This window comes from Merops nubicus, unplaced genomic scaffold, assembly GCF_000691845.1.
Source record: "Merops nubicus isolate BGI_N331 unplaced genomic scaffold, ASM69184v1 scaffold11917, whole genome shotgun sequence".
In the NCBI taxonomy this organism is placed as follows: Eukaryota; Metazoa; Chordata; class Aves; order Coraciiformes; family Meropidae; genus Merops; species Merops nubicus.
In genome coordinates, this window is record NW_008619622.1 from 18,964 (window position 1) to 38,740 (window position 19,777).

At 41.1% G+C, this 19,777-nt stretch overlaps 1 protein-coding gene across 1 annotated transcript; it reads right to left on the reverse strand.

Annotated features, from left to right (window-relative positions):
- Window positions 1-9,916: 9,916 nt before the first annotated feature.
- Window positions 9,917-16,084, reverse strand: REEP2 (receptor accessory protein 2). Its single transcript, XM_008943861.1, has 6 exons — window positions 16,014-16,084; window positions 14,525-14,645; window positions 13,862-13,975; window positions 13,345-13,492; window positions 12,450-12,607; window positions 9,917-10,331 (listed from the first exon to the last, which is right to left on the reverse strand). The coding sequence occupies exons 1-6, from the start codon at window positions 16,079-16,081 to the stop codon at window positions 10,257-10,259; spliced, it is 684 nt and encodes a 227-aa protein (XP_008942109.1). The 5' UTR covers window positions 16,082-16,084; the 3' UTR covers window positions 9,917-10,256.
- Between the last annotated feature and the right edge of the window lie 3,693 nt (window positions 16,085-19,777).

Sequence of the window (19,777 nt, forward strand, 5' to 3'; positions counted from 1 at the left end):
ACAGCAAGGGGGGGGAAAAGACAAAGCCTCCACCTATATGAGAGTCCCAAAGGAAAACTACACTTGAGGGGGAAAAAAAAAGAAAAAGAAAAAACAAGCTAGGCTGAATTTCAAAGTCAAAAAGACCTTCAACTCAATCAAAGTCAGAGACTCATTCCACTACCGCTGTTACTAAGTTCCAGCTGGAGGCCACAGCCCATCAGCTCAAGACCTCAGTACTATCCAGAGCATCACGGAACCCTGCCAGCTGAATTCCTCTCCTACTCAAGTCACCACAACTGCAAGCCCCGACTACCCACTTTACTCACTAGCAGGGCCTATGGAGGACCAACTGTTGATGACAACCACAGAAAATGCTTCTCACAGTTCATTTTTTTTCCCAGTAATTTCACATACTCTCCATATGTGTGCACCACAGGCTTCTCAGTAAGCTGAGTCCGTGCTACCTGCCTTGCTAGACTGCAAGTATTTCCTCACTAATCTAAGACTTCATGCCTAGGTATAGAAGCTATGTAGAACTGATTAAATACTCGTGCCTCTGCATGTGCACCCAGAAACAAATAGTCACCATTCTCTAACTTTGCACAAATAAGTTCTTTCACCCCCTCTCCCTCCCCAGAAGTTATCTGCAGCTGCAATTTAGGTAGGTCTCCTAGATGTGTAACAGTGATAGTATTTGATTCTATAGTGATCTCTACCTGCAGGACCAAAAAGGCCAATTAACAAATACAGTTGTAATACGAATCCAAGTTCTCAGTTAACAGCTGGGAAGTGGACACAACCTAATTGAGAGGCAACACCTAAGAGAGAAAACAAAGCCAGGATTCTCAAAACGTGCCTTGATTATTACATGGCAGAAACAGCAGCACTCTGTATTAATTTCTATATCTTTATTCAACAATGGAGAGGGGGGAAAGGCAGAAGACTAAATACATAAGAAAGACACTGAGGTAAATTAAAGCAATTTAGGAGCATAGTTTGAGAAGATAACAAAACAGTAGATATTCAGAGGCATCAATAATAGGAAATTAGCATAGTAGGTGGGAGGAAACTGTGTAAACTCAATAGCAGCAACAAAAAGCCATCCCAGCAGCTCATAAACCTGTTCTAATGATACTTAGAGATTTCAATTTAGATTATCTGAAACGTTTTTCTGTCAAAATAAACTGTCAGTAAAAAGTGAACAAATAACTTCCAGAACCCCTCTCACCTACCCATGTCAATAACTAAGCCTCCATCAAAGCCACTTTTGTCTAGAGGTGCCACCAGATACACGTGTTCAGTTATGCTGGGACCACCACTTACAAGACAAACCTATGTAGAGCAGTAGCAATATGTAATATTCAACATTTAGTCCTTGGATGATGTTTTTTTTTTTTTTGTCTTGGCAGCTACTACAGTCTTCAGCAAGTTGATACAGCCTGAAGAGACACAACATAATAAGCTTTCCCAAATACCCTTTAACTCCAACAGAAGGGCTGTATTTACAGGTTCATGACCCTTACACCTCTGAGAGCATCTTGGCCAGGAAAGCTGCTTCTAGCAGAAATGTCAAAATGACTGAGAAGGGTAGTAAGGATTAGCTGCCACCCTGCGGAATGAAAGCACATCTGCATCAATAAAACCTTTTGTATTATACTCTGGGAGGAAATGTAAGGAAAAAACTGAGTCCTTTGAAATAGGTGAAAATAAATGAGCAAAAGAGCAAGATATGAAAGAGATAATGTACAACTTCAAGGGTCTCCACAAAAGACAATGTAAAAAGATACCTAGAAAGAGTCCAGGTAGCAAAGCAAGCACAACACAAGATTAGGATGTCTCCAGAGTCTCTACATTTAAGTCATTATGTGACCAAAGTCAGCAAGTGACCAAACTTTTAATGACTCTACAAAAAAAAAAAGCGTGAAAGAATTCAAGCTCCCCCTCCCAGTAAAAGCCCAGTAACCCAGCCACTTAATGTCACTGTGCATCAGAGCATGGGTAAAAAGTGACAGTGTCAGGAAGAGGCTTTTCCAATGTATCTTAATTCCAGACTGCTCACTGGCCATAAAATAGACTGAGCAGTATCCGAGACAGGAAACTGGACTAGCAGAACCCATTCTGTCTGGGCTGAACTTTTCTCTATTTTCCCTTTTCTGAGGCAACAGCCTTTGAGTACCACAGCGGTTCCACCGATCCATTACTGTATTCCTGCAGCAACTATAGAATGGTCACAACAGCTGGTTTTTTGCAAAAAATAGCTTTTAAACATAGCTTAGATTCTATTTAATTCAAGATATTAGTTGCTCCAAATTAGCAAGTGATAGCAGCAATGCTGTAAATCTTATTCACTTGTTAAGATTCCCCAGTAGGGCCTAGGAAAAAGTGAAAGCTGGGAAAATTCTGTGATTTGGCTTTGGCTAAACCTATATCCAGAACATTTCCTTATAAAACTCACTCTGAGTGTTGCCAGTAGAGAGCTTTTACATTAGCTCTGTGTTGGCAGAGATAGCCAGTCACTAGATACAAGGCTTGGTCATGAGATCCTACCTCCCCCTCCAAAATATTAATTTGTTATAAATATAACTCTTTCAAATCATTACTGTTTCCTAAAATGCAATACATGCTCTCAGGGTCTCAGCTACGTCACGGCAATCCACAACTTGTAGTGGAAAATTAGCACCTGCCAGAAAGCACTACATTGTTTATTTAGCTCTGATCAGATGATGGAAAACCAGAGCAGAAATGTATCGCAGTTGGGTTTTTTTTTTGTTTGTTTTGCTTGTTTGTTTTTCTAACAAATTCTGACAATAAAGAATCCCCAGCCCTATTCTAAATTGTATTTCTCTTTCCTCCAGTAACCTCCTGATAGGTCCTGGACCTTTCTTCAGTCTGTAAATCTTCATCTATGACGTTGCAGATGAAAGACCTCCTCTTTCTCAACATCAGAAAGAATCTCAGACTGGTTTATTATGTTCTTATTAGGGTTTCCATATATTTTGAGACACAAGGTCAGATACTGTATATAGCTCTTACTGCTTCCAGCACAACCTTCTGGCCTATCAGCCACTCCCAGTTTTGAGCTATCAGCAAACCTGCTGCAGGCAGACCATGCCCCATCATCCAGGTCTTTAAGGAGGGTGGTAGCTGGGCCCTGGGGCGTGCTGCCAGGCGCTGGCCTCCGCTTACAGCTTCCTGGCACTTACCACCACTCTATGGGCCTGCCCATTTAGCTACTTTTTATCCACCTCACTGTCTTTTCTATAAAAATGACAATGTCAAAATCTCTTGTACCCATATGATCTCGTATGGTTAAGAAATAAAAAGGTGAGTGTATTTTCCTGAAATGCTTGCACTATTAACTAGGTTGGTCACTGAAAAGAAAACAAAAAAAAAGAACCTGCCTGTTCTTTGGAATGTTAACTCTGTTGCCATGGTCACAAGTTACCATAGTAACCATTAGATACATCTGTATTTTTAGATTAAAATTGCTTGTATTTTCATAGAATATAGATCCAACTGAAAGACACTACTAATTTTTGCCAGGAAATACTACAAGATTCAGAGTATAAGTCGGTGCAACACTATCAAATACACAAACATGCAAAAAGCGGTTAATTGCAAAAGGCAGGGGAATAAATCATGAACTTTGTCACTTATGGAGCTGCTTCCTGCAGCTAGAAAATGGTTTGAATGGACAAAAAAAGATCCGAGGACAGTTATACTCTAACACTATCGTCTCAGCAAGCCTCACTGGAAAGCAGTTCAATCAGAAAGCCCAGCAAGCTTAAACAGTCTTTTCAGCCAGGGGTTAACTGCAGTAGTACTTCATATTTCTCCATAAGTGTCCCAGTTTGTTCCCTCCCTCCCCCTCCCCACTGTCCTAAGCAGGACTTTCACTCTCACACACAGGAAATATTGATGTTCACCCTATCATAATTCAACCGTTATCTGACATGTCTCTCATTCTCAGCAATTGTATGTGATGCTTATACCCTCTGGTGGACAAAAAGCAATTCACAACTCTCCCTTGGGCCTTACTGCCTTTAGGTCAGCTTAGTGCTGACAGGAACTTTCTCATTAAAATGTTGAATCAAAACCAAGCATCACCAGATAGTCTTTAATTTCTACACTTCGAGAAAGGTCCTTTAGTCATCTTTACCTGGTTAGATCTGTCTCAGCTTCTCCATTTTTGTACTGGGCTTTCATTCGACCAACACTGTCTCATACATAGTTCAACATGCCTGAATTTAGACCATGAATTCATGGTCACATGTCAAAATAAATTTGACACTTACAACATTTGAGAAATAAGCTAACAGAGGAGTCAAAAGTGATGCAGTCCCTCAACTCAGTGCTTTTCCAAAAAGGCAGCCCTTTAACCCTCCTTATTCTATAAAGTCACCAGAATTGTTCACCTTGCTTTCTCTTTGGTAAATTACTAAGCATTACTTACAATAAAAACGTAGCCTCCTTGTATGCAAAAATTTTATATGCTTGCCATCCAGCCCGACTCCCCTCCCCTCCCTGCTGCAAAGAACACGACTGAATTCCTCATCACTCTAGCAATGCATTTCTCCTGCTGCCACAAACCTTTCAGACAGTCTCAGTTACAGATTACAGAAACGGTGAATGCTTTCTCCTTCAGCGTTCACTTGCTTTTGCAGCCTTCCCACAAATGTTACTTCTAACATTATTTGGCTAAACGAAGACAGAATGCTCTTGTCCAAAGGGTCTGCAGTAAGAATATCTCAGCTAGAACTCACTGCAAGCAAAAGGCAATATAACAAACTACGCTGGGCAATATAACAAACTATGCTAATAGCAACAGATGCTCAGATTCTACCTCCAAATCCAATATTAATTATTTAATCATAGGATTAAATAATGCAAAAAAATGCTAAATTTCAGCTCTAAAAGACAGTATTTTTCATGCCTCCACAGTCCACAAAAGGGAAGTAGTCCCTTGCTTAGTAAAAGAAAATATAAGAAACATAACTGGGTCATGAAAAGATAGGAGCTGAGAAAGAGAGCAAGGAAGTAACAGCTTGCTCACAAGGGGCTTATGGAAGGGTTTTAGGCAAAGAAGCAGCAAAGACCTGAATTTACCTGCAAAATTGCAGAAAAAACCTGCCACTTGTCATGGTTTCTTTTCACTTCATATTATAGTGATTCCATTTCTTACCAGAAAGAGAGCACAGGCAATTCTGACATTGGATTTTGGGATTCTACAGATAGCTGTGTATATGAGTGTATTAAAGTCCAATGTTTGGTTTGTCCAAAACTGTGAGCTTTGGAGGGCGTGTGTGTGTCCATAATTTCCCAGATTAACGTATCCTCTGGAGCACCCAGCTGATCCACTATAAAGTGATGCAAGATACTTGATATTCATCTGATCCTCCCTGCAGATGAGCTGCCTACTGAGGGAAAATTCCAATTTTTAAGTGAAGAAAGGTTCAATCATCTCAATGCATATAGCTCAAGCCTATCTTAGAAACATAAGACACGGAGAGAGATGCTGTAAGAGAGGAATCAGGTTCTGATCTCTAGGGCAGAGTTTAAGTATTGCTTGAGGATCAGAAAGTTAGCAGTATTTCCTGGACAACTTCATACTGTACACAGCCCATTTTCACTCTAATCCCATTTCACAAGACAGGTTCTTATCTGCTATGCAGGTTGTCTTCATTTACTGTTCAAACTGTTAATTCACAGGTTACACTGCACAACTCTTAAGATCTCTTCTGAAGCCTGTAGCCCTCTTAAAAATACCTACAAATAACATAAGATTGAGTTATGTTCATAGTGTCTTGTAATAGTGCCAAATTCCAGATGAAAGGGGACTAGGAATCCTTTCTCCTTAGGAACACTAAAACACATCCCCATACAGCATGTGTGTTTCTGCACATACCAGCTCTTAAAACAATATATTCAGCAGGCTCCAGACCACAAATAACACACAGGAACTCCTGGGCAACTGGCTCTAGGTCGCCCGGCTTGAGCAGAGAGTTTGAACCAGATGGCCCCCATAGGTCCCTTCCAACTCCAGTGACTCTGTGATTCCACGAGCTCATACAGCTTCAGAATACTTTGCTGGTTTTCCACATATCTGACTTTACAAGGCAACTCAGAAAGCAGCCCCAGAAGATGTTTTAGCCAGGTGCCACATTACAAATTCTTAGTGTCTAAAGCAAGAAAAGCTACAGTAGTGACCAGTTACATAGGGAGAGGTGGTTCAGCATCTCCCCAGTCAGGAGCAGAATAATCTGACAGTGCAGTGTCCCCACCAGAGCGAATGATGAGGACACTGTTCAATTCAGCAGCTGCTCTCAAGCATACAATGACACTTGACTGTTAACATGCAAGTCTCCTTGATATAATGCTATGTGCAAAATCAGATAACCAGCAGAATACTCCATAGTAATCCCACTGTCCTCCTAAGGTACTGTATTCTCCTGCTGATTGAGATGGCGAAGAATAAATAACAATTTCTGGAAAGCAGAGGTTCTCTAGGAATCTTACTTTTCAAGGCAGAAATTACTTGGCATATATTGTGAGGGAGTCATACTTCCAAGAGGGATTTTCAAGAGGGATGTACAGAAAACAAAGCCCAACACTGCAAAAGGACAATGAACGGAATTCAATTCACTAAAAAGAGGGAAACTGTAGCTTCCCCAGAACAAGATTTACAATGTTAAGAACATCAGTATCCCTCTCTCTAATACTCTCTATCTACCAAGGAAGTTAATCTAATATAAAAGAAATCAGTCCCCTCAGACTCGGAACCATAAGGCTGCAGAAACAGAAACTCAGTAAGGAACGGTGTTAAAGGGTAAGGTTTCAAACCTGACAGTAGTCTCCTCTATATGTTCCCATTTCCTACCCACCATGGATACTGCTTTTTTCTGTTCTCTGCAGCATTAGGTTCCTCAGAAAGGAAACGGCATTTCACGATTTTCCTTACCAACAAGAGAACACTGACTCGTAATATTATAAAGCATGGTGGGAAAATATTTCTTTTCAAAAGACAGTTCACTTTGTATCTCATGGTACAGGTATTTTCAGACAATTTTTAGGCTCACAAAGTTTGACACGCATGTCCCCGCCCCTCCTTCCTCAACCTTCAAGCATCGTTTTCTCTTGCTGCATTTCTCTCTGTGACTAAGCATATTGGCAACTGGGTATAAACACTTCCTGGACACAGTGGGTTCTACTCCTAGGTGACGATTTAACCATTTGTTTAATTGCACAATGAAGCCCACAGATGGTACTGAAGAGAAACTACACTCCAGCATTTCCTGCTGAAAACACTGAACAACAGCTGATAAAAGCATTTTATCAAAACAGCACATTCAGCGTTCTCATTAACAAGAGAATTTCTATGCAAGACCATGCCATCCAGTGCAGAACTATATCTAGAAACTCACTAAGAGGTCACATGGGTGGCTGGCAGATCTGCAGAGGCTTTGATCAAGCAGAGCACAATCCAGCAGTCACATTTGTACAGGAAGAAGAAAACAGCGTCCACGCTAATATGTTGTTCTTGCTCTGGGTAAGTTCTGCGGCTTGACATCATCAGCTTCATATCACACACTAGACAATAGTCATTGACTCTACTCGACTCTTTCTTACAACCAGAAGTCATTTAATTCTGCTGTACAACAAAAGTCAGTGTGAGACTGACCTCTACTTACCTATAGGCTAATGACAGCACGCATCAATGCTAAGTAAAAAATACTTAGCACAGGACCTAGCTCAGGAAGACAAAGGTAAATCTAAATGCCAAAATGGAGTCTTCAGAAGTTCCTCTTGTGCTTCAAAGCAGGGTTACTACAAATGAACTGATTCTAGAAAACATTCTGGAAGGTCACTGTGTGAAAACTGAGTAATCTGAGACTTACCACAACAGATGCACAAGGAAAGGGCATGAAGTTCAGCATAAGGAGAGACTAATCAATCCTTGGCTTCCCAAACAAGTCCCTCACAATGACTTACATTAATAATTTGCTGTGGAAATTTTTATTTAAAGAAAAAACATTTCTAGAAATGTGGTCACAGAGACACTTGATATATAAAGAATTGTAGTTCCATCTAGTTCAACACAGTAGAATTGAGGATAGCAGTTCCTCACAACTGAATCTTCCAGTAATCAGTAGACTTTTATCCTTCCTACAGAGAGAGGAATTTTCTTTGGAAACAGAAAGGATTCCTGCTTCAGGATGTGCCTTTGCATGTACTAGTGAGACACGTATACAATGTTTGCTAACAAACTAAAAAGCACAAAATACTTGTTTTTTCTTTCTGAAGCTCGAAATCCAAAGCCAAATAAAGGATTTTCTACTTGCTTCTGCATAGGGCCTTGTGGATAATTTTGGGCAAGTATTTCTGACAAGATGCAAGTTTCTCACTTGATCGTCTGTCAAGAACTCAATTTTTAGAAGCTATGAATAGAAGTCAAACCAATATAATTGGTTTCCTAAAATAACAAGTCAATTCAGAACAATGTGCCACCAAGGCAATGGGAAACAAACAAAAAAATTAGTTCTAAAGTTCAACTTTACAAACTTTTGAAAGGTTATTCCTTCGGACAGAAATACTTGTGGAATGTTACTTGCAGAAGTACTTCTATACATTATCAACAGCAAAATATTTGGCTTGTGAAGAATCCACTGGAATTTCAGAAACGTGACAGCAAAAGACAAAGGCAAACAAAAATGCCTGCACCTAGAGCTAAGAATGGTCTTCAGTAGGGAAGGAGGAGCTAGGTTCCTTTGATGACTAATTTCATTAAAAATTAAGACCATCGAGTATTCATTCAGAGAACCACATCTACAATGGTGCTCCCCCATTACTGATCTCAGCAACAGAAACCCTGCTCATCTCAAATTCCCCTCGATTCTGTTGGCACAGGGACAGGGATCTCCCCGTGACAAGGCTGGGCAGATCAGACTCCAGCGTGGCCCGGCGGCCGCTCCCTGCGGCACCGCAGCCCCACTCCCCCAGCACAGGCCACGTTCAGGGCAGTTCTGTCCCAAGCGTTCCTGCCTGCTCAGGTCTCACGCCATGATAAACATGGCACATGGTCAAACAGAAAATCTGTGCAAGGGCTGCGGGAGCATAAAGCAAGGGGCCTGACTAATCCTAGGACTGGGCCCTACTCCCTGCTTACCTCCCGCAGTTGCAATCCTGGAATTAGCAAAATTCATACATCAACTATTTATGAGTTCTCATGCCCGGAGGATTGGATCTCCTAAAGCTGAGAGATAAGGGCTTCTGAAATTCTCAACTATGCCTGCAAGACTATATTGAGCCAGATTTCCCCCACATCTGCTAGAACGAAAGAATTTGTTCAGAGTAACAAGCGTCAGGATGACATGGGGTTCAACCACTAAATGGCAAAGCAACAGTCTCCCTGCCAACTTTTACCACTGGATGGGACTTGCCTCACTCTGATGCTTTCACAGGAATCAAAGTGAACAACAGAACCTGAAATAAAATTCAAGCAGCTTCAAAAAGAGCCAAAATCTTATAGATTCCCAACATTCCCTCTCAATAGTAACTCTTACAGATACTTGTATCTAACCACCACATGTGCATATAAAGAGCACATTTTCTCCATTACTCAGTTTTTCAACTCTCCACTTCACCTTCCAGAAAAAAATAAAATAACCCCCAATCTCTTCACCTTCCAGTACTAGTGACAGGAAATCTAGCATACTCCTCCTGTGAGCTTGTCCTTTATGTTCAGAAGCACTCAGCATACATCATTTCAGTCACCTTCTCAAAGGCGATGGACATGACAGACACAGTCCAGTCTTAAGGAGGATGAATCATGTTGGGCACTTCTCAACCACACACAGCTGCAGAAGAACACCCAGAGCAAGATAAGACATTTTAGGGAGCCACCCAGCCCCGTGGAACTCTGGTGTCTAATATTTTTCCAGCTTCTGTGCAATAGATGTCTCTAACCCTAGTCAGTTCTTCCAGTACAGATTCTCCCCAGCAAGGGTTATACAGCAGGAATTCCAAAGCAACAGGCTATGTACAGACATACTGGCATTCCCTCCAACAGAGAGGGGAAGAGGAGAAAATTCCTGAGGATGTGTATCCTCCACTCCAATTTCTGAATCTCAGCCTCCCCCTTGCCTTGGAATGAGCTCTACAAAGCAGTTATCTTTTATGTACATGGATCTCAGCTTCCCTTCCTTTGGGGAGTTTCCCCTCAAAAGTGACAGGCGAATCCCAGGACAGAGACAGGTGCTGGAGAGGGGGAGGTCTCCTTAGGATGACTCGACAGAAGCTAGAGAGCCTGCAGCTTTCTTCTTAGGGCGGGCTTTCACACTTCTTCCTGGGAGCTGTGGAGAAAGAAAAGGAGGCCTCTTAGGTTAGTTTAGTTTAACACCTCAATGTCTAACAAAGATACAAGAATGCAGAGTGAAAATAGGACAACACAACCACAACACAATGACCCTGTTTGTGTCATCCTTGTTTCAAAAAGGCCATTTAACCATTCCATTTGGTTTTGGCTAGGAAACAAACCACTCTGAGAATCTAGGAGGGGAAGACATTCTGAAACAGGACAAGTGTGATAATAAGATCAAGGTCAACTGTCTCAACAAAAGGTTAGATGCAGTGATATCTCTGACTGGTAACATTTACATAACTCTTCACTGCTATAACTTTTCTCTTGACTGCCATCCCAAATACTGTTCTCTGAAAGTTTTTCACTACCTCTGGGGCTGTTAAAAGAACACGTAGATGTAGCACTTTGGAACACGGTTTAGTGGTTGTGGTAGTGCTGGGTTGATAGTTAGACATGATGATCTTAGAGGTCTTTTCCAACCTCACTGATTCTATTTAGAAACATCTTGAACTAGTTTGCACACTTTGCTCCAGTGTCTTTCATTCTAGGTATTGGCAAGAAGAGTGCATTTATGATCTGCGATGCATTCAGCTCTTCCAGGCAATCTCTGAGATCCCAAAGACATGCTGCAATTCCTGTATCTGACCCAAAGATGCAAACAGACTGAGTATAAAAAACAATATGCCTGCAAAGGGCTTTACTGGAATTTCTGTATTCATAGTAAACAGCACAGAAGAATCAATACTGTCTTTTCATAATTTCACTTTAAAAATTCCTCACTAGGAAGCTTGGAATCAAATTTTGTTCCTCTTGTTTCCCTGCTCCTGTCTAACATGCCACAGAAGAAAGCAGAAGGGTCAACTCAAAAGTAAGCCTTGGGAATTAAAAAAAGATCCAGACTGATTTTAAATGCATCTTTAGACATCCATGTCCATCCTTGGAGATACTCAAAAGCTATCTGGACATGGCCCTGGGAAACAGGCTCTAGACAGCCTTGCTTGAGCAGTGGGGTTGGACCACATGACCTCCAGAGGTCCCCTACAACCTCAAGCATTCTGTGATTCTGTTACAAAGAGTAATTAATCACACGCAAAAATGTCCTGCACACTATAAAAGCAGGTTAACAGTATCACTTAAAATGATGCTCTAAGCAACTACTTTCCTCCAAACAGTTTAATATTTAGCCTGAAAAGCCTCACAATGTAAGCCAGTCATACAGCATTCTTTCCCTTAAATAAAAACAAACAAAAAAAAAAATGAGTCCAAGTTGAATCAAGCAAATAGGACCCCAACTTCACAAAACAGGAGAATCATTTTATCACCTATAAATCAAACCACAGTAAACATTCAATTAAGACTGAAAACCTGGAAAGCAGCACCTCAAAAAGCATATTCTATAAAACACATCAACAGTGGAAAAAAGAAAGACTGTTAAGCTAAAATGGCTCTTGGACACAACTGAATTTACTTTTGTGTATGGTTTGTTTTAATAAGAATACAGGCAACTCATGGCCCATCTGAATGGCTGTAGGTATCCTGGATCATCACAGGGGCATACAGAGGGGACAGCTCAAAGGTGACTAGTTACCCAAACTTCAGGACAAAACCCCAGGATAAGAAGGATTAGGGGGCATGGGGGGGGTGGTGTGGAGGGAGAAATTCCATGCTCCCCATATCCATTACGAAGAAATACAGGGAAGCCTAAGAGACTACAGAACTGTTTCATTTTAGGTAAGGAGAAAGCGTCTCTCCCAGCGAGAAACATCCCAGTAGATTATACATTCAGACTGTAACAGAGAGGAGGGAGGATATAGTTAACAAAACATTAAAAACACCTAATGCCCCACCCTTCCAAACAAAACCTGAATGAAACCAAAGATAGGTCCTGGCTTATGACAGAGTCTTAAAGGCAAGATAAAAATACAAAAGCTAGAGACTGGTACAGCAAGCAGACAGCAGCTCCTCTGTTGTAGAAATCAGCTAACAAAGACTTAGCCCAGCAAAGTTTATATAAATAGCTTTTCAAAGCGTCAAGACCATGACGCCCTAGTCTTCCAACAGAGCTCACAAATCAATGTCTGTGCTGGAAATAATTCACACATCAACTCACCTCAGCTTTCGTCACCTTTTTAGGAGTTTTGAGACTCTGAGTACGTTTAGGAAGTTTGTCTCCTGCATCTTCATCAGACGGGTCAGTTCTAATTTCGGATGGGGTTCCATTAGACCTCTGTGCCACACTGCTCTCCTCTCCTGAGGAGTAACAGGATGCTAAGGAATAACAGAGAAAGTATTAGCAAACAGTTTTGAAAAAATCACATGAAAACTAAAATAGCCCATCCTGAAGGACCACATGAAAGTGAGAATAATCCGAAACATACAGAGATGTGTTATTAGATGGGAAGGGACTAGGGTAGATGATGCAATTTCTCCCAGTTATTTGGAATCTTGAGACCCAATGCAGGAAAACTGCAGTCCTCCTGAGGGACCAGGAGCAGGCTGAAAGAAGGGCAACTAAGCTGGTGAAGGGTCTAGCGCACAAGTCTTGTGAGGAGCGGCTGAGGGAACTGGGGTTATTTAGTCTGAAGAAAAAGAGTCTAAGGGGTGACCTTACTGTTCTCCATAACTCCCTGAAAGGAGGTTGTAGAGAGGTGGGTCCCAGTCTCTTCTCACATGTAACAAGCAATAGGGCCAGAGGAAACGGCCTCGGGTAGCACCAAAGGAGGTTTAGGTTGGAGATTAGGAAAAATTTTGTCACTGAAAGGGTTCTCAAGGCCTGGAACAGGCTGCCCAGGGCAGTGGTCGAATCACCATCCCTGGAGGGGTTTAGAAGCTGTGTAGATACGGTGTTTAGGGACATGGTTTAGCAGTGGACTCAGCAGAGTTAGGTTAATGGTTGGACGTGACAATCTTCAAGCTTTTTTCCAACCTAAATGATTTTATGATTCCTCCCCTCCTGGTTCACCATACGAGGCCTCATATGGTGGCCGAGCAGAGATGTTTTATACCTGAATCCTCAATGGTTTCAAGAAGACTCCCAGTAGAGGGGTGCAGCTGTGGCTCATGGCTTCGCACGTGCACAGTATCTTCATCTCGGATCAGAGTGAGATCCTGCATGCTGAAACTTCGCAGCTTCTCAGACAAAACTCCCTGGCCCTAAGAGGAGATAAAAATTAGGGCTGAGGGCACTTTGCCTTTACCAGGATCATCTCACATGGGATCATTCAGGAGAAGAGGAAAGGTTCCCTGCTCTCCCCACAAGGGTAGTCTGAAGAAAACAGAGAAGGGAAAAAGAAAAGCATGCTCCCAAGACCAACATGGAAGAGATTAAAGTAAAACCCATTCCACTCTCCCTCTGCTTTTCAGAAGTCAAAGGATGGGGTCAACTGCAAGGAAAACTGGAGGAAAGGAAAAGTAGATTGATGCCAACAAGTACCAGCAGCCCTAACAGACCCACAGCACTTGTTGGCACACAAAACTCAACTGCTAGGGAATTCCCGAATGTTACAAAATGTGTTGCATTACCTTTGCAGCTGCAGTAACTGCTGCATTGGCAGCAAGGTTTAACCCTCTCTTGCCAACTCGCATCATGGTTTCATAGCTCTTGTCACGAGCCTGAGTAATGTATTCATCGATTTCCTAGGAAGGCAATGTGGAACATGGCATTTAGCTCCTTATTACAAACATGATCAAAGTCTTCCCACCATCACCCTTAAAAGCCCAAAGCTCATCTGGATGCTTTTTTCCAAGCATCAGCTGTCATTGATCTCGTAACTGCAGTTTCTCTGCTCCTTACAGAAAGCTTGAAAAGTTAACATTTACTTAAAGTATGGTCTTTCCAAATGGTAACAACTGAAACAAAGCAGGTGCTGCTTCTGACAGTCAGAAAACAGCATGGCTATAGAACACGCTGCTCCTGTCGTGATTCAAAGAGCTTAACTGCTGACAGTGACTCTAAGAGCTCATGACACTGGGTTAGCCAAACATGCTTTCTAAGCACTAGGCAAACTATTGGCTACACGAGTCTTCAGCAAGCTGCACTATGACATCATTGTCAGAGACAGAATCATTCTACATCCACTAATGTCAGCAAAAGCATGATTTCACACATTTCAGTTGTTATTGTGGGGTAACTGAATCAGAACTCAGTCAGCTCCCAGGCAGGATCTTCTAACAACAAGCGAGTACCTTCTCCTTATTGGAAAGTGTTGGATGCACAAACTTCCTGTAGAGGACACTGGAACCCTTGGTGTAAGGGGAAAGCAGCCAAATCACAAATGCGATTTTCAGCTCGAAATAAAAGGGAAACCTGAGAGAAAGAGGGAAATAAAAAAGAGAGAGAGAGAGAAAGATGGAGTACTGGAATCAAGTTCAGCAAGAGACAGATGGAGATAACTGGCAGAAAGAAGCACGGGCAGAAAGAGAAAAGGCAAGATAAAGGCTCAGAAACAAAAGAATTGATATATCAGGTCAGAACAGCAAGAACTCTCTTTGGAATCCTAGGACATACCTTCTTCGAGTCTCATTTAGTCTTTCATCCATAGCCATGAATACTCCATAAACAGGGCATCTCTCAGCCCTGCAAACACACCAAATTACAATCTGATAGCTGCTCTCATCATTCTGAAATTTGTTCACAGAGTATCCACTGGATAATACTACATTATTGTGGATAATATCACATTAGTTTCCCTGTAATTTTCCAAAGTTTTCAACTACATATCTCAATAAATCTTAAATTCCTGCCAAGGCTGGTGGCTCGGTTCAGTAGGTACTTCTCAGATAAGACAAAAAAGGAGAATCAGTGTAAAGGAAAGAGCAGGCAGCACGTAAATCTTTGATCTCTACCCTTACCCAATAAAGTCTCTGGAAGATACAGTAGCACAGATTGAAACAGGTGAATGCAAACTTTCTGTTGTCTCTATCATTAGTAAGAGACTTCCATTCAAAATTGAACAAGACGAAGCTCTTGTACTTTTTTTTTTGTCTGCTTTTCAAAGTTTATAAAGGAACAGGCAAAACGGCTGAGCACTTTTGTAAGGCATAAGCGGCCATATAATATTAATTTAAAAGATGCAACTTTTTACTAGTAGTCTTTCAGAGATGTATGCAAAGCTCAAGTGCTGAAGTAATGAAGATTAACGACAATTTGTCATTTTTGGAGGCTTCTGTGTTCCCAAGCATGACACACAGCACTGAAAGGATTAAGAACCTCCTTCCCCAGACTCCACTCCACCTCACCGCCACTAGTGGAATTGAATTTCATCATGCAAAACAGCACTCAGAGCACAGACATGCATCTAATCTACTCCTCCACACAACAGGCCTGCAAAGCAAAGCAGGTCCCTTCCTTGTACCATTTTTTTCCCAAGTGTCTTTTAGGTCACTATTTCTCAAACTTTGCCAGTTTAAATGAACAGCTTTTCAAAAATACTTTCTGGTATGAGTGGATGAAGATTTTCTTACAAATCTGGTATATTTATAGCTCTTTGCAAGTGCAGGAGACTAAACAATTAAGCAGCTACTATCCACAATATCTACAAACCTGCAGATTCCTCATAGGGATTGAGAACTCCTGAAGGAGGGACAGTTTATTGTTAGCATCCTAACACTACTCCTCTCTTCTTAAAACAAAACAAATCAACCACCCAAAGAAACATGCTGCCAAGGAACTCACCAAGACAGAACAATGTCTGTGAGTGTTTCTGCAGTGGTGAAAAAGGCAAACACAATCCAGTACATCATCCACTTCACCTGCAAAAGAGCAGTCACTCAGTAGGCATCCAGCAGAAGCCAAAAAAAGTGAAATTGTCTCCTCAGTAAAAATGACTCATCATCTCCACACATTAAGATGAATTCAACCACAAGAAAACATATATAATCAGTAATGGAGAGGGTCATATACTGAACTGTACATTATAGTTTGGGAAAATGTGTAGGATTTGGTTCTTGAAAGATCCTCCCAAAACCTTCTAAAGAATCCAGTACAATTATGCTGCCTCCAAACCCCTCCAACACAGTGGGCATTTGAAGACAGTGGTTAGTAGCCAAAATTTCCACTTTATTGTGCAACTTTTTCACAACATAAAGTAGCAAAACTTGCATCTTATGGTGCTCTCCTGACCCTTTTTTTTTTTTTTTTCTTCTTCTTCTCCCTTGTGTCATCAGTTTGGACAGGACCAGGTGTAGTTCACTTGACTTCTAAAGCAACTCTGCACAATGAATGGTTAACTCTTCAATGCAGCAACATAAATCAGGTCTTGTATGAAAAAAGAGTGTGAATAATGACAAATCAAACGTGGCAAATAGGGATCCCAATGGGAGAGGGATTTCAGAGAAGCTACATACCAGTAAATCTTACTTCACTATTAGGTAAAATGTAGGCAATAATAATAAAAGCAATTAGCAGATACACAGATACATGTAACATAATGAGGAACATGCTTTTTGCAGAAAAAATTAATCTCACACATGTAGCACAATCCTTAGAAGGCTTCCATAAGCTCTTGGTAGGCCGCTTCCTTTACAGGCTGGGTGTGTAGAGTTTCTACAAAGTGTCTAACAGGCCTAAATAAACAATCAAAGAAACTAAGCTGTCATGGATAAAAAGGAATGGACTCTTCAGGATTAACAAATGGTTAAAAGAGAAGAAATAAAGGATAAAAATAAATGGGCATCTTTCACAATGAGGAAAGCTACAAGTGGAATCCCACAGGAATCAATGTTGAGATCTGTGCTGCTCATCTTCATGAAAGATGAGGAAAAGACTGCAAATAATAAGATGACAGAATGTGTAGAAGATACTTTCCTACCCAGAGAATTAGGTATGAACTGACTAAAGTATTCAGAAAGGGATCTATACTGATTAATCTCCAGCTGATATTTTGTTGCTAAATGTCATGAAATACAAAGTAATAAACTTTTAGTATTGTCTTTTTCTTAGTATTGTAGTTACATAAATTAGCTCATGCCACTCGCACGTGGTCACTATAGACACTCTGATGAAACCATAATTCAGTGCTCATTACAGTTTTTCATTCTGCTAACAGAATGCTCAGGAATATAAGAAAAGGAACTAAGAACAGAAGTCGTTGCTTTGTTACTGTATAAATAAACTATGCGTTCCCATCTTTGATATTGGACACAAGTCTCTTGCCTTCTGCCTCCTGCCATCCTTCGCCCTACATTCTACAGCTAAAGAGAAAAAGAAATACAGCTCTTAAATAAACTAGAAGGATCCAACTTTTACCTCCAGAAGTCCCTGAAGTGCAGATGACCAGAAACTAGAAGAGCAGGAAAGCAGAGGGGAAGAATCAACACTATTTTTTCTTACAATGTTTGCAATCACAGATTACAGACATCTGAAAAAACTGAGGGTCAAACCAGGCTATAGTTTTTTCCAATCCATTAGAAAAAGAGTCAGGTCTTTGCTGCTCAAGTTGATGACCATCAACTTCAGCTAACTGCACATATGCAGCCTCCCCAGATTGCACCAAAACCTAAATAAACTCAGTAAATGCCAAAGCGTAATTGGGAGGTAGATTTGACCAGAGCTATAGATGACACATAAAAAGAAAGCAAGCACTTTTAAAACAGTCTGAGCTACTAGAGGCAGTTTGTTACAGCTGCTCAGGGACTTATCGCAAATTGATACCATGGTGGGGGAGAAGAGCAAGGTACCACTGATACCATGGAAGGGCTGCTCGCCAGCTCCATCTTCAACACACCACCACACCCTCCAGCACAGATAACACCTGTAAGATCTTTCTCCCCCACCAGTGTTGGTTCTTAAGCACAATGAGCAAGTAGTAATACACAGATGCAGCTGGCTTTGGAAACGTGCAGCACAGCATTCAAGGTTTCCACTGGCTTTCCACCCGAGTGACAGTCAGAACAGATGTGTGTTTAACAGACCTGGTTTTTCACTCTCTTTCTACTTATGCTGAGAAGGAAGAAGCCCTACGAAGATAAGCGAGCTAAGCAGTCCGACACCTAAATGCTTATTTCTGACGTAGACCTCTCAAGGAAAAATAATGGTTTTAGCAGTTCAAACATGTTTTCTTAAACCAATTCCAGTATTTTCACCAAAAATAAAAACAAGAGAAAATTTTCTACTGCAACAGTCCAGAACTATCTACTTCAAGAAAACAATATCAATGAAGCATTAAACCAACTCCAATAATGAATGCCACACTTTTCCACATTGGCCCTAGTAGAACTTACAACCAGGTGATTGACAGTACTGTTAAGATAACTTTATGATACTCAAATACTGTAGATCATTTCTTTTTCACCATGAGATTAGGACTGTCTTACAGCAATTTAGGTAACGTCTAGCCAAAAGAAAATTAGATCAATGCAATATTTACATTCTGCAAGGAAAGACAGAATTTATTTACCTCAACAGCTAACCCACCCACTACATAAGCAGATTTTGCTGTAAAGAATGCCTACAAATACAAAGGCTCCACCTTTACCAGGTCTTTGAGCTCTAGAACAAGCATGCTATAGGCTGTTTTTTAAAATGAGGGTTTATTTTTTCTTTCCCTTAAGTTCTCAGCAAAACAATTTAAAACTCTGAAAACTGAGTCTGTCTTAAAGTTAACACAGATTCTGTAACTGGAGCACAATCATTCCGTGACAGATGCTCATGAAAAAATATGCCCTGTCATGCAACAAATGAAGGTCATAAGGAACTGGAAGGGAAGAGGAAAAGACCAGAGATGCAATACTACTTCCTGCAAAACTTCACAGGTAACTACAAAGTCACAGGATCCTGCAATTATTCAGATAGTTTCTTTAATGATTTCTTTTCCGTTTCTAGCGTTATTACTAACAGACTTTGAAGTTTATTAAGGTTAATCTCTAATACTCAAAACACTATCAGTTATTGATGACTGCTGAGCACTCGTAATTTAACTTCTCTGCTGAGACCAGTAATAAAAAAAAGCCCTCACAGCCTAACACCTCAGCCAGATGTGGTTTGTAAAGCTATCTACTATGGGTGAGACTCTCACCTCAGCTGGCATCTCCTTCAAAAACCAGTGGGCTGAATTTTAACCCAAAACATAGCAAATGTCCAGGAAACCAGAGGACTGAAGCAGCATTACAAAAAAAAAAAAAAAAACCAAAACAAAAGACTGTATCCTGCAATCCTGACTGATGTGCCATTTTATAAGGAGCAAACGGAGCCAGCTGGATGAAGGGTCTCTGACTGTGCCACAAAGGAATACTGACAAGTGACGTGGTATTCACCCAGGTTACAGCTCTGTTCCATCAGGTCATTCCTCACTCCAGACAAATGGAAACTCATCCCACCCATAAGCCAAACGGTTCTTTGTCTCCCCCGATCAGCTTGTAACACCCCTTCTGTAAGAAGATGACACATCGACTTACTAAAAGGCATGTAGCATTTTAAACACGGTAATTGTGGACGGTGCA